The 23,203-nt window shown below is 40.4% G+C and overlaps 1 protein-coding gene across 1 annotated transcript in view; it reads left to right on the forward strand.

The window, feature by feature from the left end:
* The window catches only part of mast1a (microtubule associated serine/threonine kinase 1a), an 89,353-nt gene that overhangs the window by 48,271 nt on the left and 17,879 nt on the right, over window positions 1-23,203 (forward strand). Inside the window, 14 exon segments of the mRNA XM_036557737.1 lie at window positions 1,469-1,626; window positions 2,547-2,622; window positions 3,121-3,330; window positions 4,834-4,935; window positions 7,990-8,122; window positions 10,420-10,487; window positions 11,866-11,942; window positions 12,540-12,748; window positions 14,437-14,575; window positions 15,018-15,150; window positions 16,211-16,376; window positions 16,906-17,007; window positions 17,793-17,915; window positions 18,416-18,525. Of these exon segments, the coding sequence (XP_036413630.1) occupies window positions 1,469-1,626; window positions 2,547-2,622; window positions 3,121-3,330; window positions 4,834-4,935; window positions 7,990-8,122; window positions 10,420-10,487; window positions 11,866-11,942; window positions 12,540-12,748; window positions 14,437-14,575; window positions 15,018-15,150; window positions 16,211-16,376; window positions 16,906-17,007; window positions 17,793-17,915; window positions 18,416-18,525 (1,806 nt within the window).

The raw sequence follows: 23,203 nt of genomic DNA on the forward strand, positions 1-23,203 counted from the left end.
ATAGTAACTGATTATATGGCTTTTCTTGAGTTGACTCAACTTGAGTTCACACAACTCAAACTTCTTAGTTGAGTCGAAAGTTCTCTTATTTTTTAGCTCTGCACCTCAGATAGGTAAATAAAGTGAACTTGTTTTTTTATATACTCAACTCCCCACCATGACTGTTTCCATCACACTTATGGACAGCTGTGGCATCGCTGGGACTCAAACTCACAACCTCCAGTTGGAGTGATGGCTTAGTCCACTGCACCACTCAGGAACACATGAAGAACCTCAGATTTTATGTCTACAAATGTTTAATTCACTGGAGAAAATATTTGTTGTTTTATGTTTAAAGCCTGGCGTTGTTTCATGTGGTGCAGCTGTCTAATAATTTAGCCCAACATCAGGAGGTTGTGAGTTTGAATCCCAGTGATACCACAGCTGTCCATATCCGGAAGCCGAAGAAGAGAATATGCCAGATAGAAGTGTATGGTAGAAGGAGCACCAGCTAGTGGGGAAACTGAGTAAAAATATGCAGATACGGTTTTGTTTATCTACCTGAAATGAAGACTTAGAAACAGTAGAGAATTTTTCACTCAACTAAGAAGTTTGAGTTGTGTGAACTCGGGTGTCCTCAAGTTGAGTGAACTCAAAAAAAGTCGCGTAATCAGATACTACATTTTTGCATACTACATTTTACATCATTTTGAGTTGAGCTGACCTCTCATTTTTCACAGTGTAAGATTTTATTCCAAGCAATTTTGGAGCATTTCTCTAGGAGACAGAACGTGTCTCCTTCCTGAATGGTGTGATGGCTGCATGGTCCCATGGTGTTTAGTCATGCATATTATTGTTTGAACAGATGAATGTGGTGCCGCTGGAATTCTGATGTGAATTATGAGTGAAATAATCTGTTTGTAAACATTTTTTGGACAAATTGCTTGTGTCATGTACAAAGTAGATTTAGTATTGCTAAAACTGTAGTTTGTTGACATGGAATCTGTGGAGGGATAAATAAGATAAATAAGAGTTTTAGTGACTTCAAAGTGTATTAAGTGACCCTTATGTAATGAGTGTTATGACTTCTAATCTAAACTTATTATGCATAATCAGCATCGATGGTAAAACTTGTCAGTGTACAGTGACAGTAAAAAGTTATGGCATACAGCAGTGTTGCTGTTAAAAGGTCTGTGCTGTCACTTTAGCTAAATGATTGCTCAGCTTTAATTCAGTTAATGAAGTAATGTGTTTGTGTTCTCTACCAAATCTGCGCTACTGTTCTCAAACAGAATCTTTAAGGACGTCCATTCAGTCCACGGTTTTGTTCTGTGGTTACCTGGCTCAGGTGCGCTGGAACAGGACAAATATTGTGGATTGGTTGGGTCCCTGACTCAGCTGAATCAGATGAATTCTGATCTGATCTCTTCTCTCTCTCTCTCTCTCTCTCTCTCTCTCTCTCTCTCCTGGTACGCTGGGATTCTCACAGTCATCAAGCTCCTCTCAGGAGCGTCTGCACCAGCTGCCCTTCCAGCCCACCATGGACGAGTTGCACTTCCTGTCCAAACACTTTGGCAGCACCGAGAGCATCACCGACGATGATGGCCGGCGCTCACCACACATACGGCCACGCTCACGCAGCCTCAGGTAATATGTGTGTGTGTACATGTATATGTACTATATATATGTACATATATATGTGTACATATATATGTGTAATAATATGTCCTATATGTATATGTATATGTATGTGCATATAATACATATTCATTACATACACCAACCAACCACTTTATTAAGTACTCCTTCTTTTATTTACACTCATTTTCCATTTTATCAGCTCCACTTACCTTACAGGTTCACTTTGTAGTTCTACAATTACAGAATATAGTCCATCTGTTTCCCTGCATACTTTGTTAGACCAACACAGAGCAGGTATTATTTGGGTGGGGGATCATTTTCAGCACTGCAGTAACACTGACATGGTGGTGGTGTGTTAGTGTGTGTTGTACTGGTACGTGTTGGTCATACACAGCAGTGCTGCTGGAGTTTTTAAATACTGTGTCCACTCACTGTCCACTCTATTAGACACTCCTACCTTGTTGGTCCACCCTGTAGATGTAAAGTCAGAGATTGTATAGCTTGGGTTAGTCATCCACTAGTCCTTCATCTGTGGTCACAGGACGCTGTTTTTTGGTTGGTGGACCATTCTCAGTATACTTATGTATATGTGATTACATAATAGGAATATACATATGTATATATATATATACATATGTATATATATATATAAGTATCTATATGCAGTGTTTTTCTGGAAGCTTCTCCAGTCTATTGGCAGGGAGTGCCATGATGATGAGGTAAAATGTATGAAACCCCACCTACGACCCCACCCCCGACCCACACAATCCTGATTGCCCTATTATCATTCAGTGCTCATCAAACAGTCTGAACTCCAGCAGAATGCAGCCTTTCAGCTTCAGAACTTAGTAATCATCTTTTCTTCTCTCTTTGTCTGTCTCTCTCTCTCTCTCTCTCTCTCTCTCTCTCTCTCTCTCTCTCTCTAGTCCTGGTCGCTCACCCTCCTGCTATGACAATGAAATCGTCATGATGAACCATGTGTATAAGGAGCGCTTCCCAAAGGTCAGAGAAGAACATATGCACATACATTTGATGCTGTTTAAGCGACAGTTCGGCAAAAATCAATACAAATGCGCTGACAAACAGGCAAAATCCAGGCTGCTGTTGCCATTTATAGCTATACAAAATACTTCTGTCCATTTTTATATGCAAAAGTTTGGGTTTTTCTATTTTAGCACGTTAGGCTGTGAAAAGGTAAATATATACCCCTCTCCCCTGATAAAGTGAATGTAGCGTGCCCTCAGTACTCTTTAAGACCACTGTCGTACCTTTGAGGATACACTTACATTATTTGAACAAATCTGTACAGTACACTCGTTTCTGACAGTGTGCAATAGTTATTTATATTATATCATTTTATTTTTTTCCAATATGTTAAACGCAGCTTAGTAAAGAGCAGTTGATGCTTTTAAATCCTGGGAAGAACTGAAAGTCGACAAACATAGAGATACAGGTTTTGTTCTGACAGAGGTGATGTGCTTGTTTGTACGTTGTGTGTAGGCCACGGCTCAGATGGAGGAGCGTTTGGCGGAGTTTGCCCAGTTGTACTCTCCGGAGAACGTGCTGCCGCTGGCCGATGGGGTCTTGAGCTTCATCCACCATCAGATCATTGAGCTGTCCCGAGACTGCCTGACCAAATCACACGAGGGCCTCATCACCACCGTCTACTTCTACGAGCTGCAGGAGAACCTGGAGAAACTACTGCATGACGTGAGTGTGAGCGAATGGGTTCGGTTTGTAAGGTCTGACTCCAGTGTGTTATTAGTAACATGTATTTTTACATTTGTTCGTTTAGTTGACGATCTTTTCCAGAGTGACTTGCACCATGTTCAAAGAGTCGTAGATACAAAGTACTCAGAGAATCTGCCTAATTTAAGACCTATAAGACAAGCGCCGTATCATAGCTTTATCCTCTCTCTCTCATCCTCTTATCCTCTCTCTCTCTCTCTCTCTCTGTCTCTGACTCTATATCTCTCTCTTTTTGTATTTGTCACTCTCTCTTACTGTATTTGTCTCTCTCTCTCCTTCTTTCTCTGTCTGTCTTTCTCTCTCTTTCTCTTTTTCTGTTTGTCTCTAACTCTCTAAGTCTCTCTTTTTCTATTTGTCACTCTTGCTCTCTCTCTTTCTGTATTTGTCTCTCTCTATCTCTCTCTCTCCCTCCCTCTTTCTCTATCTGTCTCACTCTATCTCTCTCTCCCTCTTTCTCTGTCTGTCTCTCTTTCTCTATCTCTTTCTCTCTCTCTTTGTCTCTAACTCTCTAAGTCTCTCTCTTTTTATATTTGTCACTCTCACTCTCTCTCTTTCTGTATTTGTCTCTCTCTATCTCTCTCTGTCCCTCCCTCTTTCTCTATTTGTCACTCTCTCTCTATCTGTCTCTCTCTCTTGCTTTCTCTTATCCGACTCTTTCTTTTTCTATCTCTCTTTCTCTTTCTCTTTCTCTTTCTCTCTCTTTCCCCTCCACTCCCCCCTCTCTCTATCTGTCTCTCTCTCTCTTGCTTTCTCTTATCTGACTCTTTCTTTGTCTCTCTCTTTCTCTCTCTCTTTCCCCTCCACTCTCCTCCCTCTCTCTCTGTCTGTCTCTCTCTATCTGTCTCTCTATCTGTCTGTTTCTCTCTCTTCCCCTCCTCTCCCTCTCTTTCTCTACCTGTCTGTTTCTCTGTCTGTCTGTCTGTCCCTGTCTCTATCTGTCTCTCTCTTTATCTGTTTCTATCTCTCTTGCTTTCTCTTATCTGTTTCTATCTATCTATCTATCTATCTATCTATCTATCTATCTATCTACCCCACTACCCATCTTTTTCTTTCTCTCTCTCCCTCTCTCTATCTCCATCTGTCTGACCCTCAATCTTTAATTCAAAGCTTTATTGGCACATTTACAACATTAAAAAGTATGAAAACCCTCAATTTCATCTGATTAAAAAATAAAAATAAATTAAAAACGGATCAAAAGAAGAACATAATGAAAAAATATAAAAGAACAATAAGAATAGCAATTTGGAGTCGAGGTGTAAAAAATGTCGAGGGGAAATAATAACAACATCAAATAATAATAAAATAACCTCTCTCTCTCTCTCTCTCTCTCTCTCTCTCTCTCTCTCTCTCTCTCTCTGTCTGTCTGTATCTCTCTTTCTGTCTCTGTTCCTGTCTCTCTCTTTCTCTTTCTCTATCTGTTTTTCTCTTTCTGTCTCTCTGTTCCTCTCTCTTCCTCTCTCTCAGGCACACGAGCGTTCTGAGAGTTCAGAGCTGACCTTTGTGACAGAGCTGGTGAAGAAGCTCTTCATCATTATCTCTCGTCCTGCCAGGCTGCTGGAGTGTTTGGTGAGAACACGTCCTCTCCAAACAAACACGCACACGTGGCTCTGGATAAACACTCTCATCATATCAGTGACCAAAATGATCAGGTTTTTGTATTGTTGCAGTATTTGCAGTATCACATTTTTGAAATAGAAGATCATGATATAGTATTTAAACACTGTTAAAGCTCCATTATGTAAGATTTAATCTGGTGGTAATGTGTAATTGCACGCAACCTGCAGAAGAACATTTTTTAATGTGGGTTTAAGCTTCGGTCTCTTTCCCCGCGCAGAGGAATCTGATGATTTGCCTTCTCTAGTGCATTCAGTCCAATCCAGCCTCTCATGCTGGGGGAGGAGATGGATAAAATGGAGGTGGACAAGTTCATGATTTGGGCTTGAAACCCTTCAGTCTTTATTCACTCGTCATCGAAGGCACATGTGAAATGGTGTGCAAAGAGTTCACAGCTGCTGAAGTTGCTGGAAAGTTTTGGAAAGTAGCGATGAGCATTTTGATAAGAAACATATGAATCTCATGTCGTATGCAAGTGGCTTTAAAGGCGAATTCAAGTAGATTTACCAACATCTGGTAGAAAGTAACGACTTTACTCTTAAGGATGCAGAGGGGAAAATAAAAGAAGGAGAAGAAACACAAAAGTTATCCAAGAGTATTCAGATGACTGTACTTCCCACTTTCTGTCCATTCAAAAATTATAATCAATATTGTTGCGTAATTCAGTCACTGAGATGTGAACTAAGCCACTGAGAGTGGTTTGATATGAAATGGTTTATGGTAGAGCAGTGGTGCACAACACCAGTCTTAGAGGGCCAGTGTCCTGCACAGTTTGATGACTTACCTGCTCAAGCACACCTGAATACACTCATCTGTTAATAGCCAGATTTATTGGGTGTGTTTGAGAAAGGGGAACTAGCAAACTGAGCTGGACACCAGCCCTCCAGGACCGGAGCTGTGCACCCCTGTTGTAGAGAAACTTCCAGATTCTGGTTTCTTTACAGTGGTGGTGATAGGAAGCAGTGGTCACAATATTTACAACAGAAATATAGCCGTTTGATTCACTATCCAAATCCACTAGTGAACCTACACAAGTTTTTGTGTGTTGATGATGGTAAAATTGTGGAACATTTTTCATGAATATTTTGTGTAATAACTTTCTGTGCAGGAGCTTTAAGCATTAAACTCTTCAGACGTCTGGTTCCTATCACCACCACTGTGAACAATTCTGACTCGGCAGGTTTCTCTAGAACAGAGCATTTCACACCAAACCACATAGAACAGCTTTGTTCACATCTCAACCATTTAATTAATTAAAATTAAATCTTAAACCCATTTAATTAATTAAATTAAATCTTCCCACAACATTTTTGGAATCATACTGTTCTCTCTTTAAAAACATTTAGTTAATGACACAGTGTAGAGTTTTTAACATATCTGTTTTGAGAGCATATAAAAAACGACTGAACCACAATCCTGCGCTCTGACTGGTGGCCTCAGCTGCCCGTCTCCAGACTCGGCGCTCATACCGTGCTTACATCCTGTGGTTGCTGTGGCAACCCAGTTGATGAGGTCAAAAAGGGTCAGGTGTTGAATATAGTGGATGAGAGACGTTTCTGCTATAGGTTACTACAGCTACAGGAGAGGACATGGAGACTGTGATCAAATACGAAAGGTCCCGATACCTGTGACATATATTCAGTATTCTGTGTTTTCCTCCGGGTGGGCGATCGAGAATGTCACGGAGCCAGAGAGAGAGAGAGGCCAAGAATATTACCTACTTGAGTGCTGCGTGAAGCCTCCATTCTTTCCGTTAACCTGACCCTTCTCCTGAAGAGAGGTCTGCTGGGGAATCTCTCAAACAGAACAGTGGTCTTTTCACCGAGCTGGCTCATTCTCCATCCTGAGTTTATTAATCTGTGTCTCTGAGGGGATGTGGGCTTGTCACTCTCCCAGCTGCCTGGTGATTCCCCCACTGCAACAGGAACGGACTGTGATCACAACATCATGTTCACACAAAGAACATACGCTGAGAAGTCTTCACTTTAACACCCTCTACTGTTTAAAATGGCAGAATTACACAGAGAAATATTAAAAATCTTTGTATAATTGCAGATTGCTTGTTATATTAAACGTCCACAAAAGTCTGAGTGAAAATAAGATGCTTGAAAAACAAAAAAAACGCTTAATTTGATGTTTTTATTGTGTTATCAATTATTGATTACATTATTGTTGTAGTAAATATGTAGACCTTGAAAATTCAGGTAGTAAAAATTCAGGTTGTGGACATCCAGGTAGTAGAAATTTAGGGAAAACTTATGGGGTACTTAGAAGGAGCAAACTTATGGGGTACTTAGAAGGAGCTAATCAAAGTCCACCCTGTCCAATCACTGGGCAGCTCAGTGGGTCAGCGGGAGGGACTTGGCATTGATGCTTTTGACCTGAATTTTTGAATAACCTGTTTTTCTTTACCAGACAGTATATTCAACATCTGAAATTTGCAGTAAAAATTTACAAGAAAATCAAATTCGACATATATTTGGATTTATATTTATTTTACATATATTTTGGATGGATGTTCTTCTTCAAAGGTGCTTAAGCAAGTGAGCATTTATAAAAGGTTTTATTTTCTATTGTGGAAGCTGTACGTTTTTTATATCGGGAAAGCTGCAGGCGTGCTGTCCATTTTTTCTTGGCACGGCTGTCTTTGCAGAGAGGTGTGAACTGTTTTCACAGCAGGGGGTTCTCAACCCCCCCTTCTCCCCTCATTGCTCACTTGCAGCTCAACACAGACTCACATATCACACAGAGAGACATCCAACAGTATCCTAGTTCAACTGATAATAGGAAATATTTTATGTGTTTATTATAATTAACATATAATAATATAAAAAGTAATATAAAAAAATAATTAATACAAAAATATGGTCTTTTGGTCAATTTCCAAGTCCACCTCACCCTGAGACTGAGATAAGACCACAAATTTATGGTGTTGAGACTGAGGCTGGACTGGAGTACCACAACACTAGCATCAGTCTTTGTGTCTTGGTGTTCCTCTTTGTTCAGGAGTTTAACCCAGAGGAGTTTTATCACCTGCTGGAGGCGGCGGAGGACCACGCCAAGGAGGGACACTTAATGAAGACGGACATTCCACGCTATATTATCAGCCAGCTGGGCCTGACCAGAGACCCCCTAGAGGGTGAGAACACACGTAAACGTGGGGGTTGGGGGGGGGTGCAGACTAATAGACAGAAATAACAGAGAGGAGGACACCAAGCAAGAGACAGACAGAGAGAGAGGGAGAAAGATGAGAGACGTTGACATGTAATTCATGCAGACACTGGCAAGCACTGATAAATGAATACAGAAGCTTTTAGAAGTAGCAGTGTTTTTCCATTCCTGCCAAAATCAGAGAGATTTAAAGAGAATCCACTGATTTTTCAAAATATCTGCAAAATGATTAAGATGTAAATTAAGTCATTCAGAGTGGTTTGATGTGAAATGCTCTGATCCAGAGAAACTTACCAAGTCAGAATTGCTCATAGTGGCGCTGCTAGAAACCAGGAGCCATATAACGGAAATTGAAGTCTCAAATCTTACCTGCTTACTCACCATGACAACTTCAGTTAGGGCTGAGTTTAGGACAGAAGCTATTACAGAACAGCAGCTCTCAAGTTCATAATTTCTCATTAACTCCAGATATGAAAACAATATTACAGAAACATCCTAACTAGACTAAATTTCCTAAATTCTGTCTTAACTTTGAGACCAACCCCAGAGGGTCTTACCTTCTGTTTTAAGCAGTGTTTATGCAGTGAAAGGCAGCATAGTTCACTGTAACTGGTATAATGATGTTAGATTTATTTACACTGTAAGCGGTGCTTTAACTTATGAGCTTGCTTACAGCATTTTAAAAATCCCAGACACTGCAGGCACGATCTCCACCGTCCCCTCTTATTACCTTTGGGTGTTAATGTTGATGAAAACTTGTTATATAGATATAATATTACAGTGGTGGTGGTGAATAATGTGGAGACAGTGCTGAACGTGTGTCTGTTTATTAGGAGGAATAACATCAGCGCGCTCAGCTAAAGCATTTGGGAAACTGAAACTGAAACTGCAGAGCGGCGATGCTCTGATGAACAGCAGGAAGCACTGAAACAATATTCTTAACTTCCAGTTTATTGCTCTTTAGTTCTGTCTGACCTTTTTTACATCAGTAACGGTAGCCAATGTTAGCTGTCTGGCTAGCTAACTTAATTATCCTGATGATGTGTTTACGTTTCAGCTGTGCGCATATGGTCGGTTGCTAGGTAACTGACGTGACAGTTGATTGTCGACCTCGATCGAGCAGGTTAAGATTTTCTTGTGATAAGATGCTGTAATACAAGATTCCCAAATTAAGATCAGATTTGCTTCTGTAAGAAGAATTTGTGAAAATCTTATCTTGACCTGTCAGATCTTAAGAGAAAAAGATAGGAAGTTTCTGTATTGCGGTCCCGGATGTCTGAGGTGTTTAATGCCTCTAAAAGCTCCCTCTTAGAAAGTTATTACATAAAATAGTTTTGAATACACTCCCTGTTTCCGTGTTTTGAGGAAAAAAAAAATCCTTTTCATTTTTCCATGTTTTTCAGTTGATGACACTGAAATAGCTGTCAATACTTTATGTACAATTCTATGCAAAAGTTTAACACATTCTCCACAGAGAACTCACTTCTGCTCATTTTAATGCACAATTGCTGTTTACCTACTGAATATAACATATTTGGGGAAAATAATTAAACACAAAATATAAAATGTGCCATAACTTTTGCGCAGGCCATATTTGATGTTTTGTTATGTAAAATTCAACAGTAAACAGTAATAGTGTATTAAAGTGTGCAAAGGTGTGTTTTGTTTACTTACTTTTAGTTAGAAAATCAACAAAGTGTGTGTAAAAAAAGTATGTAATTACTTATATAATTAATTAAGAAACCTATAAATACAGTATAGACAACGTATGTAGCGATAGGCTTCTAGGGCTTTAGTGGCAGTAATTCATAACTAAAGTTAGAGCCATTCAAATGAGTAAAGGCAGTCATGAACTAAGCTTAACTGAGAAACTGACTCGTTTGAAGCCCTGGAAGTAGTTCCAGTGTTTTTTTTCTAATCATTTCGTTTGCTGTTGTTTCTTGTTGTGCTATTCACAGCCTTTATTTAGCCCAGTCTTCACAACACTACCTCTCTCTCTCACTCTCTCTCTTTCTCTAAGGGTGTTGCCTGGTGACTGAGGCAGTTGTGTGGTGTGTTAAATCAAACCGTGAACGTTAAAGATATCAGTGAAGTTCACTTTGTTCGGCTTTTGCTTCACGTATTGCACTCATTTCACTGACGTGCTGTAGTTTTATGTCCACATGCACTTAAAAAGCTGTCAAACGGAGTTAGTCAAGACTTATTCAGAGGCAGTTTGTGTCGAGTAAACAGTGTCTGACTGTGATTTCTTTTCCTGTCGTATAGAAATGGTGAATCTGGACAGCTATGACAGCGAGGGACCACACACACCTGAGACAGATGACTCAGCTGAGGTGAGAAAAGTGTGTGTGTTTGTAGATAAACATATCCTGAATGGGAAACTTTTATATGGGACTTTAAATTTCATGATGAATGAACTCACAGTAATGGTTTCAAATCTCCTGGAAAAAGTCTTGTTCAGTCTTGTTCTCCCATTCAGAGTTAAGACAGTGTTTTCCTTCTACAGTATAGCTAAAATTACAGTGATACGGTTTTGTCCCAACTGTGACAATATAGTACATATGAGACATTTTATTATTATTATTGTTATTAGTATATATATATATACATATATATATATACTACTACTAATAATAAAATGTCTCACAAAATCGTATCACCATAATTTTAACTTTACTGAATATATATACAATTTTAATTTTACTGTATATATATATACAAACTGTATCACATATATATATATATATATATATATATATATATATATATGTATGTATGTCAAGTATCACCCATCCATTAAGTATGCTTTTCTCTTTTTTCAGTATCAGAAAAACATATTTAACAGAAAATTTAAAGAGCCTCAACAACTAATTTTTTTAAGTATTTATTGTGTCCACTCTTTATTACCTTTATTACAGCTTCCATTCTTTCCAGGAGACTCACTTTCAGTGTTTCAGAGAAATCTGCAGGGATGTTTTTCACACCTCCAAAGTTCAGTCTTAGAAGTTAGTTTAACATTTTCTGCTTCTCACCATCCAAATAATCCCAAACACATTCAGTGATGTTGAGGTCTGGACTCTGGGGTGGTCAGTCCATTGTTCAGCAACTCCAGTTTTGGAAACTCCTGTTTTTTCACTTATCCTCCTCTGACATTCTCCTACCTTATGCAAGTGGATTATTTTATATCTAATCTTCTCAGAAATATCACTTGAAAAATGAACAACTGGTACTTCATGTTTTGACTGGAAATTGCGTGAATGAAGGGTAGATATAGCACTGTAGATAGAGAAAGATTATTATTGATACATATAGATGCTTCTGTACATGTAAAACATATGGAATACTATGTGTGGGTGTGTGTGTGTGTGTGTGTGGGGGGGGGGTGGGTGTGGGTGGGTGTGAAATAGATTTAATTTGATCTAGATTCCAAGTTACTGGCTTTATATCATGTTCATCAGTGTGTGTTGCTAGAACTCTGTGCTCACTGCTGTCCTGAAAGTGTGTTATATAAGAGCTCTTCAGATCTTTTAGCCCAGACACATCTTTTTTTCCTTTTTAATTAATGACTGTCCAACTGCCTGCGAATTCAACAGTCTGTCCGGATCATTACAGAGGAAAGTGATCTAACGGGCTGGTGGAGGAGAGCTTGTAGTGAGCGATGTGATGCTAAAATTTGCTCTATGCTTTTTCTGCTGCTGTTGTGTTTTTCAGGGTAAAATGAAGGCCATGAAACCACCCTGTGAATCAGACTTTCAGACAATCAAACTCATTAGCAATGGAGCATATGGGTAAACACACTATACACACACATTACTGCTGCTTCTGCTGATGCTGACTGAAACATTTCAATATTCCTTTCCTTTTAGCTGCAGTATTTCAGACTCAAACCTGTTAGTACAGAATATAAATCGCAAGGGTCAACTTTAACTACTGCCCAGTGTTGAATCGAGGCGAATAAAGGTCAGAAAAACAGCACTAAATTTCAATTCACTTGCCCAGTCGGATAAGCTGACGTTCAGCCATACAGTCACAGTAAACAAACACTGTATGGCCAAAAGTATGTGGACACTCCATAAAGACATTTGGTAAGTTTGGTCTCCAAACTCCAAACTCCAGTTTAACAACGAAACAGTCACGGCTGCTGGGAGAGTTTGTGGCTGATTTGTGACAAATTCGGATCCTGATGAAATACGTCCTCTTCCACCTACAAACACAAATGTAGTATGAACAGAATTTCTCTGCTTGCTTCAATGAGCTACGAGTCAGAGATAATTCAACATGTATACACATGGGAGGATGAGGAGGGTAAAGTCCTCCATTTGACTCTCTCTCTCCCTCTCTCTCTCTCTCTCTTTGTCGCTCTCTTTCTGTCTGTCTGTCTGCAGGGCGGTGTATCTGGTCCGGCACAGAGAGACGCGGCAGCGTTTTGCAATGAAGAAGATCAACAAGCAGAACCTGATTCTGAGGAATCAGGTCCAGCAGGCGTTTGTGGAGAGAGATATCCTGACCTTCGCTGAGAATCCATTCGTGGTCAGCATGTTCTGCTCATTCGAGACACGCAGACACCTCTGCATGGTCATGGAGTATGTGGAGGGTAAGAATCATACACGTGCGCAGAGATGTATTTTTATATTATATCAGGACCCAAAGTCCCATATACACACACATATACACACACACACTCACACACACACACACACACACACACACACACACACACACACACACACACATATATATATAGTTAGGTCAGTATTGTCAATAAAAAAATACTTTTGACTGTATACTTTCCCTTAATAACATATGTGATCTTTTTCCAATGGTAGACTTGCAGTTAAGATTTATATAACATGTTTTCAATCATATTTAATTCATTACAAGAACTCTCTAATCTTCTCTGATCCCATTGATGCCACAGTGTCCCCTGGCCTTTCCACATTTTGTACAGAGGTATCTGAAATAGTATTACTGAATTTATTCAGCTTGTCTGGGCTAATATAAGTTCACATTAGCCAATTACGCTGAAGCAATTTCATTCTGAGTATTCACTGTGTGTTTCTGGGCCTTAATACATCCCTCCTCCCACTCCTCTACTGACATATCCACTTTTAGGTCTTCTCACCATGCAATCAGTTCAGATTGAGCAAATTCACCGACATCAATACATTGTACAACTCAGACATTCTTAACTTTTAATGTGAAGTTTATGCAACAAGATTTTATTCCAAGTCATTTTGGATCGTTTCTATTGGACCATTCTTTGTTGAAATGACAACACAGCGTAAACAGCAGCTGGCGTTTTCAAAAAAATGAAACAATGATGAAAATGGAAATGCTAGATTTTATTCTGACAGTGAAAATATGTGTATTAGACACACGCAGATGTTTCTGGTAGCTGCTCTGTTGGAGGTGAAGCAGATTCGGTAATGATGTCACGCTGGGTGTATTCAGTTTCAGTTCTGTGCAGAAATGCTGACGCTGCCGCTCTCAGAGTCGAGCCTGAAGGAGACAAACTCAGTCTAGCAATGCCCCATATATAAACTCTCTCTCTGTCCATCTGTCCTTCTGTCTGTCTCTCTGCCTGGCTTTCTCTCTCTCTCTCTCCAGTCTCTTTCTGTCTCTCTCTCTCTCTCTCTGAGTGTGTGTGTGTGTGTCAGTAGGCTGTTATGACGACTCCTCAGTGTGTGTACAGTCACACATTGGTGCTTATGTAAAAGTGGCTGTGCTGCACGTGTCAGACAGATTATCACAGCTGATCTCACTGCTGCTGGTCAACGTTCAGACCAACACAGCACTAGCATCAGCCAACAGCCCCCCTACTTAAAGGGACACTCCAAGCTCACACACCCAAACATTGTTGTGAGATTTGTTTTCCCGTGGGCCTTCATGCTTTCCAGTGATAAATAGGTGGGCCTTGAAGTGGAAAAGGCTGGGGACCCCTGCCTTACGGATCAGTGCCTAGGCTAGCAGTCACGATTTGAAAGAAATTTGTTAGAAATTGGTAGAGATTTCCAAAGGTTGTATGATGTGTAAAGCATGCTGGGTGTTGTAGTAAGAAAACACTGATGGATGAAAACATGACAATGATGCAAAATCGTTGAGGCTGATAGATTTAGCATAAATAAGATTCTAATTCTCTTTCACTTTAAAGCAAAAATAAAATAAAATTAAATTAAAAAAACATAATACGTTCATTTTAAAAAGAGAACAGAGAAGTGGCGTCTTTATTGCTGTTTTCAGGTAAAGGCATCAGTATTGCCCAAATCTTGCTTTGTCCACTAGGGGGAGATTGTGCCACCCTGCTGAAGAACATCGGGGCGTTGCCTGTGGAAATGGCTCGTATGTACTTCGCCGAGACTGTACTGGCTCTGGAGTATCTCCATAACTATGGAATCGTACACCGGGACCTCAAACCAGACAAGTGAGTGACGACAGAGCTCCCTCTACTGGGAAGGAGGTCTAGTGCAGTTAATTAAAGGGCTTTAAATTTAGTTTTTCTCTTTACCCCAAATGCAGCCAATCAGCCAAGACATATTAGATGTTACATCTTTAGTTTTGCACTGGAGCGAATGTATCTTAACAAGTAGTGAAAGCTAGTATCCCTTTAATTAGCATTGTGGAAGCTGAATGTCTAATACATTTTTATAGCAGAGTGTCACACAGTGTCAAAAACCACATAAGCAAGTCTATTGTAGATTACTTAACAACTTGTCACAATTTGCGAAAAGCGTGTGATGATTTAGGCGACCTCCATTACATGTTAGCTACGTTAGCCTAGTAGCTCCAGCACAAAACTAAAGAAGTGAAATTCGGACACGTCTCAGCTGATGCACTACAGAGCTTTGTTTTATTTATGTTCTCAGCCTGCTGATCACGTCAATGGGCCACATTAAGCTGACTGATTTCGGCCTCTCTAAGATGGGTTTGATGAGTCTCACCACAAACCTGTACGAGGGCCACATTGAGAAGGACGCTCGTGAGTTCCTGGACAAACAGGTACGAAGCAGCTCTTTAACAGGTGTTATGGTGCTTAGGTAAAAAGTACAGTATTGCATCATAAGCTTAAGGTATTTTATAGCCTATTTTGCAGTTGGATTTGATTCACAATACACCATTCTTCACTTTCTGCAAGCATTAGCTTCACAATCTGCTACACAGAGCCTTTTTACACCTTGACATGTTATGTGTGAGTCAGGTATCACCCCATCTTTTTATAATGCAGTCAGTATTATAGGGCTCAGATAATGAAAACTGAATTTTCGTTGCTTTTTTAAAAAGTAATTTGTATAGTATATAAAGTATTTAGTATATGAAGATGTATCATCAGTTTATATATGGAAACAAAAAATAAACTTTTTAGATATATACACCCAGTCAGCCTACAGCAGTTTGGCTCTGCCCACTCACCCTGAATTTATAAGGAGTTATTCAGCTCAGACTGCTTTTTTAAACAGCCAGTCAGAAGAGAGATCATTTACATATATCAGTCTTAAAGGCACAGTAACAGAAAGATTAAAGGATTAAAAGAGGTTGGAATATGGTCGTGTTACCATGAATTATGACTTGATTATGGTGCATAAAACCATCTAAACATGATATTTAGAGCAAGTGAGTAAAAAAGTACAACTAGAAGTAAAATGTAGTATGTAACATATAGAGTATATATTCCGAAAAGCTGAATTTCCTTGCCTTTTTTTAAATAGGTGTTTATTGTGGTATGTAAACATGGTTAAAATATCAAAATGTACCTTTGACACCTGATTCCATACAGTCCGTATATGGAAAAAAGCTGCAAAAACAGCCTGTGTTGCAACTGAAACCCTCAAATAATATATATAAAAAATTATGTGCCCTTTAAAGATGTGATATGTTTTAATAAGTGATAAGATTTCAATACTTTGGTAACTTGATTTAAATTAAGGATGGCAGTCTCTGAAAAAATACTATATACTGGACCCCTACAGGCGCTTTACAGAATGAGATATAGGATCTTTGAGCAGACAATGTAGAAATAACCTGCATACATGAAGATAAAAACAGATGTTCTCTCTCTCAGGTATGTGGCACCCCTGAGTACATCGCCCCGGAGGTGATCCTGCGGCAGGGTTACGGTAAGCCTGTGGACTGGTGGGCCATGGGCATCATCCTCTACGAGTTTCTCGTGGGCTGTGTGCCTTTCTTTGGGGACACACCTGAGGATCTGTTTGGCCAGGTGATCTCAGGTGAGTGTGGAATCAGACGGATGAGGCTGAACACTAACATGTGTTTTAGATCACCTTATATATGTAAAATATGATGTTAACTAAGTGATGCGTACTGTATGTAGAAAATGTTGTCTTGCTGACTTTAACGCTGCAGAATTAGTGCAGCTCATTGGTTTTGTGGAGGCATCTTTAAATCCTCTTTTGTTCCACACAGTTTAAGCAGAATCACAGCCTCTGTCCAGACATGTCTGAGGTTTGACCTGAATGCTAATGAGCGTTAGCAATAGACTGATGCTACCTAGCAACAACAGTGCTAACTTTAGCTGCAGTTTTGCTAACAGTGACAACAACTCAGGAATCTCACAGAAAATAACAGTGTGGATCATTTCCTCTAAAGCAAGAGTTTTCCTCCATCTTTAAACGACTGATGAGTGTGGAGGTGCGACTGTGTGGGATTGCGCCAGTCAGGGTATGTGCTAACTTTCTCACTCAGGTGTGTGTGTGTGTGTATGTGTGTATGTGTGTGTGTGTGTGTGTGTGTGTGTAGATGATATTGCCTGGCCAGAGGGTGATGAAGCGTTGCCTAGCGACGCCCAGAACCTCATTTCCACCTTGTTGCAGACCAACCCACTGGTGAGATTAGGGACAGGTACGTTTGTGCAGTGGATGGATGGATGGATGGATGGATGGATGTGGTAATAAGTAGAAGCACAAATGAAATAACAAATGAAAGTATGGAGGAATTAATAGATGGATGGACGAATGGAAGTGATGATAAATATAATGACAAATGAAAGTATAGAAGAATGGATTGATGTGATGATAAATGGAATGACAAATGAAGTTACAGAGGATTGGGTGGATGGATGGATGGATGGATGGATGGGTGTGGTAGTAAGTAGGACAAATGAAAGTATGGAAGAATGGATGGATAGATAGGTGGATGGATGGATTTATGGATGGATGGATGGATAAATGTGATGATAAATGGGTGAACAAATGTAGTGACAAATGAAAGTATACAGGACTGATTGATGGATGGATATGATAAATTAATAGACGGAATGACAAATGAAAGAATAGAAGAATAGATGGATAAACAGATAGACAGACAGATGTGTGGATTATAAACAACTGAAAGGAGGGAAGACCATATGGATGGATCTATGGATGTAATGGTAAATGGTACGAATGACAATGAAAGGATAGAAGTTGATATTTGAAAGGATGTAAGACTGGATGGATGGATGGATGATGGGTGGATGGAATGACAAATGAAAGTATGGAAGAACTGATGTGATGGATGGCTGGGTGGCTGTATGTGATGATAAATGGAAGGACGGATGGATGGATGGATGAACGATTACCTGTACATACTGGACTCTGTGTAATTATTATTTTTTCGGTTTGTTGTTTGTTCTTCTTCATAAACAGGCGGCGCCTATGAAGTGAAGCAGCACTCGTTTTTCGCTGATCTGGACTGGAACAGTTTACTGAGGCAGAAGGCGGAGTTTATTCCTCACCTGGAGTCAGAGGAGGACACCAGCTACTTTGACAGTGAGTCTCGTCCTGTTCACGCAGCGCCTCCCAGCTGTTAGGAGGGAAACGGCATCTAATCGCTAAATCTACACCAGTCCTGGAACGTGTCCAGTGTCCAGCACAGTTTGGTGATTTACCTGCTCCAACACACCTACTTATACTTATCTGTTAACTGCCAGGTTAAGTGGGTGTGTTTGAGTAGGGAAACATCCAAAGTGTGCTGGACACCGTCCCTCCAGGACCGGAGTTGTGCACCCCTGGTCCACACAGGCACACCATGGAACTAAAAAACACTACATGGTTTTGATGTTACTAAGACAATGTGCTCTTATATGCATTCAGTGTGAAAACTAAAGTGTTTGATGCTTCTCCTTTCTTTGGTTGAACAAGCTTGTTATCTGAACTGTTTTGGGGTATTTAAATATTTATTTAAACTTTAAAAAAACAGCAGACAAAGGTTGTGCATGAGTGTTATATCCCTGTCTCAACACTGCCACCTCTCTCCCTCCCACTCTCAGCACGTTCCGAGCGTTATCGGCACATAAACTCGTACGATGAGGACGACACGAACGATGACGAGCCTGTGGAGATCAGACAGTTCTCCTCCTGCTCTCCACGCTTCAGCAAGGTTGGCATCCCTTTTAAATCTGTTCTCTCTCTCTCTCTGTTTACACAATAATGAGCAAAAGTCAGAAACCACCCTTCATTTATTTAATTTCCAGTCAAGATTTTCATTTTTCAGCAAAAACGAGAGAAAATATATATGCAACAAGAATTACACAGAAGCTTCAACTCCATATAATATCATTTTTTTAGTATCTCCTGTGTCCACTCTTTACCTTTATTCCATTCCAGCTTCCATTCTTTTCAGGAGACTCACTTTCAGTGTTTCAGAGAAATCTGCAGGGATGTTTTTCACACCTCCAAAGTTCAGTCTTAGAAGTTGGTTTAACATTTTCTGCTTCTCATGATCGAAATAATCCCAAACACATTCAGTGATGTTGAGGTCTGGACTCTGGCGTGGTCAGTCCATTGTTCTGAGACACACCAGCAGCTTCTTTGTTTGATTTCTTCTTTTTTTGTCTGTGTCCAGCTTCACATCCTTTCAGACTCATAGTGTTTAGTTGTCTTCTCACAGTGGAAGGATGGACAGATTTTTACTGAACTGAAGCAACTCTGAAGCAATATCCCTTGAAAAATGAGCAACTGGTCCTTAATGTTTTGACTGGAAATTACATAAATGAAGGGTAGATATTTAATACTGTAGATAGAGAAATATTATTTATTATTTATTTATTTATTCTAATTATTATTTATTATTATTTATGTATTGTTATTTAATATTTATCATTTTCTGCTTCTCTTGATTCCTCTCTCTTTCTCATGCTGTTTTCTCACTCTTGTAGTCCCCCTCTCTCTCTCCGTCACCCTCTTTCTGTCATGCACATGCTTCTTCCTCTTCTGTTGCGCTTTCTCTCCTTCGTCCGTCTCTTCTTTCAGCTCTCGCTTTCTCCTGACATTTCAAGGCCACAACCCTAGTCTCTCTCTCCGTCTCTCACTGTTGTTCAGAAGTCGATATTTTTGACATGCGACCGCTCTCTCTCTTGCTGTCTCTCTCTCTCTCTCTCTCTCTCTCTCTGTCCATCTGTCTCATAAACGAGTTATTTCTTAAATGTCAGCATGCCAGTTTTATCTTGAGTATGTCATATCCTATCCCTCCTCTCTCTCTCACTCTCTCTCTATCTCTCGCTCTCACTCTCTAAATGTGAAGAGGTTCTTATGAAAGAGTGAAAGAGCGAGAGGCTGTAATTATTGAGCTCAAGAGACCTTTTGGAAAGTCTTGGAAAAGCAGTATGAAGAGAGAATGTGCACACACACACACACACACACACACACACACACACACACACACACACCAACGAGCCAAACATTATGACTTTATGACCACCTGCCTAATATGCTGTTGGTCCTCTGCGTAATGCCGAAACAGCTCTGACCTCCCGAGATTTGGACTACAAAAGCTCTAAAGGTGCCCTGTATTATCTCCCACCAAGACATAAGCAGTAGATCCTAAGTCCTGTGAATTGCGAGGTGGAGCTGAGGTGGAAATTGGACTAGTTGTTCCAGCACATCCCACAGATGCTGGCTTGGATTGAGATCTGGGGAATTTGAAGCCCTTGAGCTCTTCGTTGTGTTCCTCAGACCATTCCTAAACAGTGTGTTCAGCGAGGCAGGACGCATTATCCGGCTGAAAGAACCCACTGCCGTTGGAGAATACATTGCCATGAAGGGGTGTACTTGGTTCACAATGATGATTAGGCAGGTGGTACCTGTCAGACGTCCATGTAAATGCCCAGACCCAGGGTTTCCCAGCAGAACATCTGGGAAACAGAGTCAAAAAGGGGTCAGGCTAGAATCGTAAAGAGGATTCTGGGAGTTGGAGTTCTGGACGGATGGGGGGTGTTAGTCTCTGCTGAGCTGGCGGGAGGCGTGACAGTCTAATAAATCAAGTCAAGTCAAGTCAAAGTTTATTTATTTAGCGCTTTGTACAACGGGTGTTGTCACAAAGCAGCTTTACAGAAAAATCTGGGTCCAAGCCCCCATGAGCGTCACCAGTGGTGACAGTGGCAAGGAAAAACTCCCTAAGAGCAAGAGGAAGAAACCTTGAGAGGAACCAAGACTCAAAAGGGGAACCCATCCTCCTCTGGATAGCAAACAGCATTAATATAAAATATTAGAATACAAAACATTAAAAACAGGTGGAGCAATGATTAATTAGATAGTTTGAGTTTATGCAGCAGCAGCAGGAGGGTCAGTTTATGCAGGTGAGGTGCAGATCAGCCAACAGAGATGGAGCTCTGGTGGCAGAGATCTAGCAGATCTGATCTTTTGCTCACATGGCGACTCAGGCAAACGTCGCTCAGGGGCTCAGATAAAGGGAGGGAGAGTGAGAGAGAGAGAGAGAGAGAGAGAGAGAGAAATTGTTTAACAGGACAGGTCCGTTTATGGAGAGATATTAGTGAGTTAATAGTGCAGCAACTTATATTGCTTGTGCAAACAGAGAAGTTTTGAGTCCAGTTTTAAATGTAGAGAGTGTGTCTGAGTCCCGGACAGAGGTCGGGAGATGATTCCACAATTTCGGGGCTACGTAGGAAAATGCTCGACCACCAGCTGTGGTTTGTCTAATTCTAGGAACTGTCAGCAGGCCGTTATTTTGTGAGCAGAGCGTACGTGTGGGTTCATATGACTGAATTAATTCACTAAGGTACTGCGGGGCCATTTAATGATTTATACGTTAAGAGAAGGATCTTATACTCCACAAGAAATTTAACAGGTAGCCAGTGTAATGACGACAGGATTGGGGATATATGGTCAAACTTTTGGTCCTTGTAAGGACTCTAGCAGCTGCATTCTGGACCAGTTGGAGCTTATTTAGTAAAGTGTTGGAGCATCCAGCTAAAATTGTGTTACAGTAGTCCAGCCTGGAGGTTCTAAATGCATGCACAAGTTTTTCCGCATCGTTTAGGGCTGGGATATCACGTAGTTTAGCGATGTTACGCAGGTGAAAGAATGCGGTTCTAACAATGTTGCAAACATGTGTATCAAAAGAGAGACTGGGAACAAAGATGACGCCTAGACTTTTTACAGTAGTGATAATACATCTATATAAGATAATCAACATTATTCACTTCTTCTGTGAGGGGTCATAATGAGGCTCATCTGTGAGCAAGAGTTATTTTTATAACACTTTGATTCAGTTATGATTCTTTAGGATGCAGTCTAGTGCAGCATGAAATTTCGCCCTGGTTCAGTCTGATTACATTATTGTGATATGATTGAGAGTTATTAAGAGATAAATTCAGGGCACACTCAGCTGAAAACCAACAACAAATTGAAAAAGCTCTTGCTTTCTCTATCCGTCCAGCGAAAGGGTTTTGAGGGAACAACATGATAACTTGATACCAAACATATAGAGTTCTTGTGCAGCAAACTGTACCAGCTAAGCAAGGAGCCTCCAAACTGTCAGTGTTGCTTTGCTGTTAGCTTTGTTTGACTTTAAGCCCTGATGAAAAAAAGCTGTGTAATGTTGTTGTGCTAACTGTGATTCAGTTTCAGTGTACACTCCCTGTGGCAATGAACATTCCTCTAGATTACTGGAGAAGAGATGAAAAACTACCCCTGTTAAAACACTGCTCTCAGGCAGTAATTCACTTTCTATGACAAGGCATTTCCAGCAACAGCAAACGCCAGTGATTTCATTACACCATTCAGCTGGGAATGAATACTGTAAAATTACCACAGTTAAATGAACTCCTCCAGAGTTATCTTCGGAAGAGTGGGCTCAAATGAGCTGTACAAGGAGAGTTTTACACTGCAGGCGCTTCTCTATTCATTGCAGCTGTGTGGAAGTGGTTTTCTATAGCATCACTGGTTGGCCTGTGTTTTTGTTTAAATGTGAGCATTTCTGTATTTGCCTCATCGTTGGGCACGGTTTGTGTATGTCTGTGTATAAATGTAAGAGGTAAGGTTGCAAAAATGGATCCGAACATGCCCACAGTTTCCTCCTGCAATTTTGGAATATTAGAATAAATGTAATAATATTCAGTAAAGGAAATAAGGGGCAGAACCATCTCCCCTTCTCATCAGGAGGTTGTGAGTTCAGTCCCCTGTTATGCCACAGCCATTCATAATTGCCCTCAGTCTCTCAGGATGGGGAAGAAGCCCCCACATCACTCATCATTAGCTGTCTGTCAGCTGACATAACAGAATTGGCAGTTAATGTTCTGCTCCAAGCATGTTGAGCTTTCTGATGACAGTGAGTTTGGGGCAGTTTGAAAAGCTGGTGATTTTCCTGCTCAAACATACCTGATTCAACTCATCTGTTAATTGCCAGGTTTAGTGTGTGTGTTGTTGAGTAGGAAAACTTTTAACCTGTGCTGGGCACCGGCCCTCCAGGACTGGAGTTGTGCACCCCTGCTGACGGTCAATATAACTGTTGAGTAACTATTGAAAGCTACACTGTGTAAGATTTGGGGATTTGGAGACCTCTCTGGTGGAAATGTGTAGTTGCATGCAATTTGTGAAAGAGTTTTTAAAGAGAATTCAGTCAAAACTTCATAAAGAACGTGTCTTTCCAGGACGTAAATGAATCGTTGTATCTTGTTTACATGACCATTTGAATAAGCAGATAACTGCAGAAATCTGATTATGACCGGATTATTGAGTGCATGTAAACGCACTCAGTGTTAAGGTCATCTTAACTGGTAAAGAGAGTGTTCAGTGTGATGCTCGCTCTACCATTTAAG

This window comes from Colossoma macropomum, unplaced genomic scaffold (genome assembly GCF_904425465.1).
Source record: "Colossoma macropomum unplaced genomic scaffold, Colossoma_macropomum, whole genome shotgun sequence".
NCBI lineage: Eukaryota > Metazoa > Chordata > Actinopteri > Characiformes > Serrasalmidae > Colossoma > Colossoma macropomum.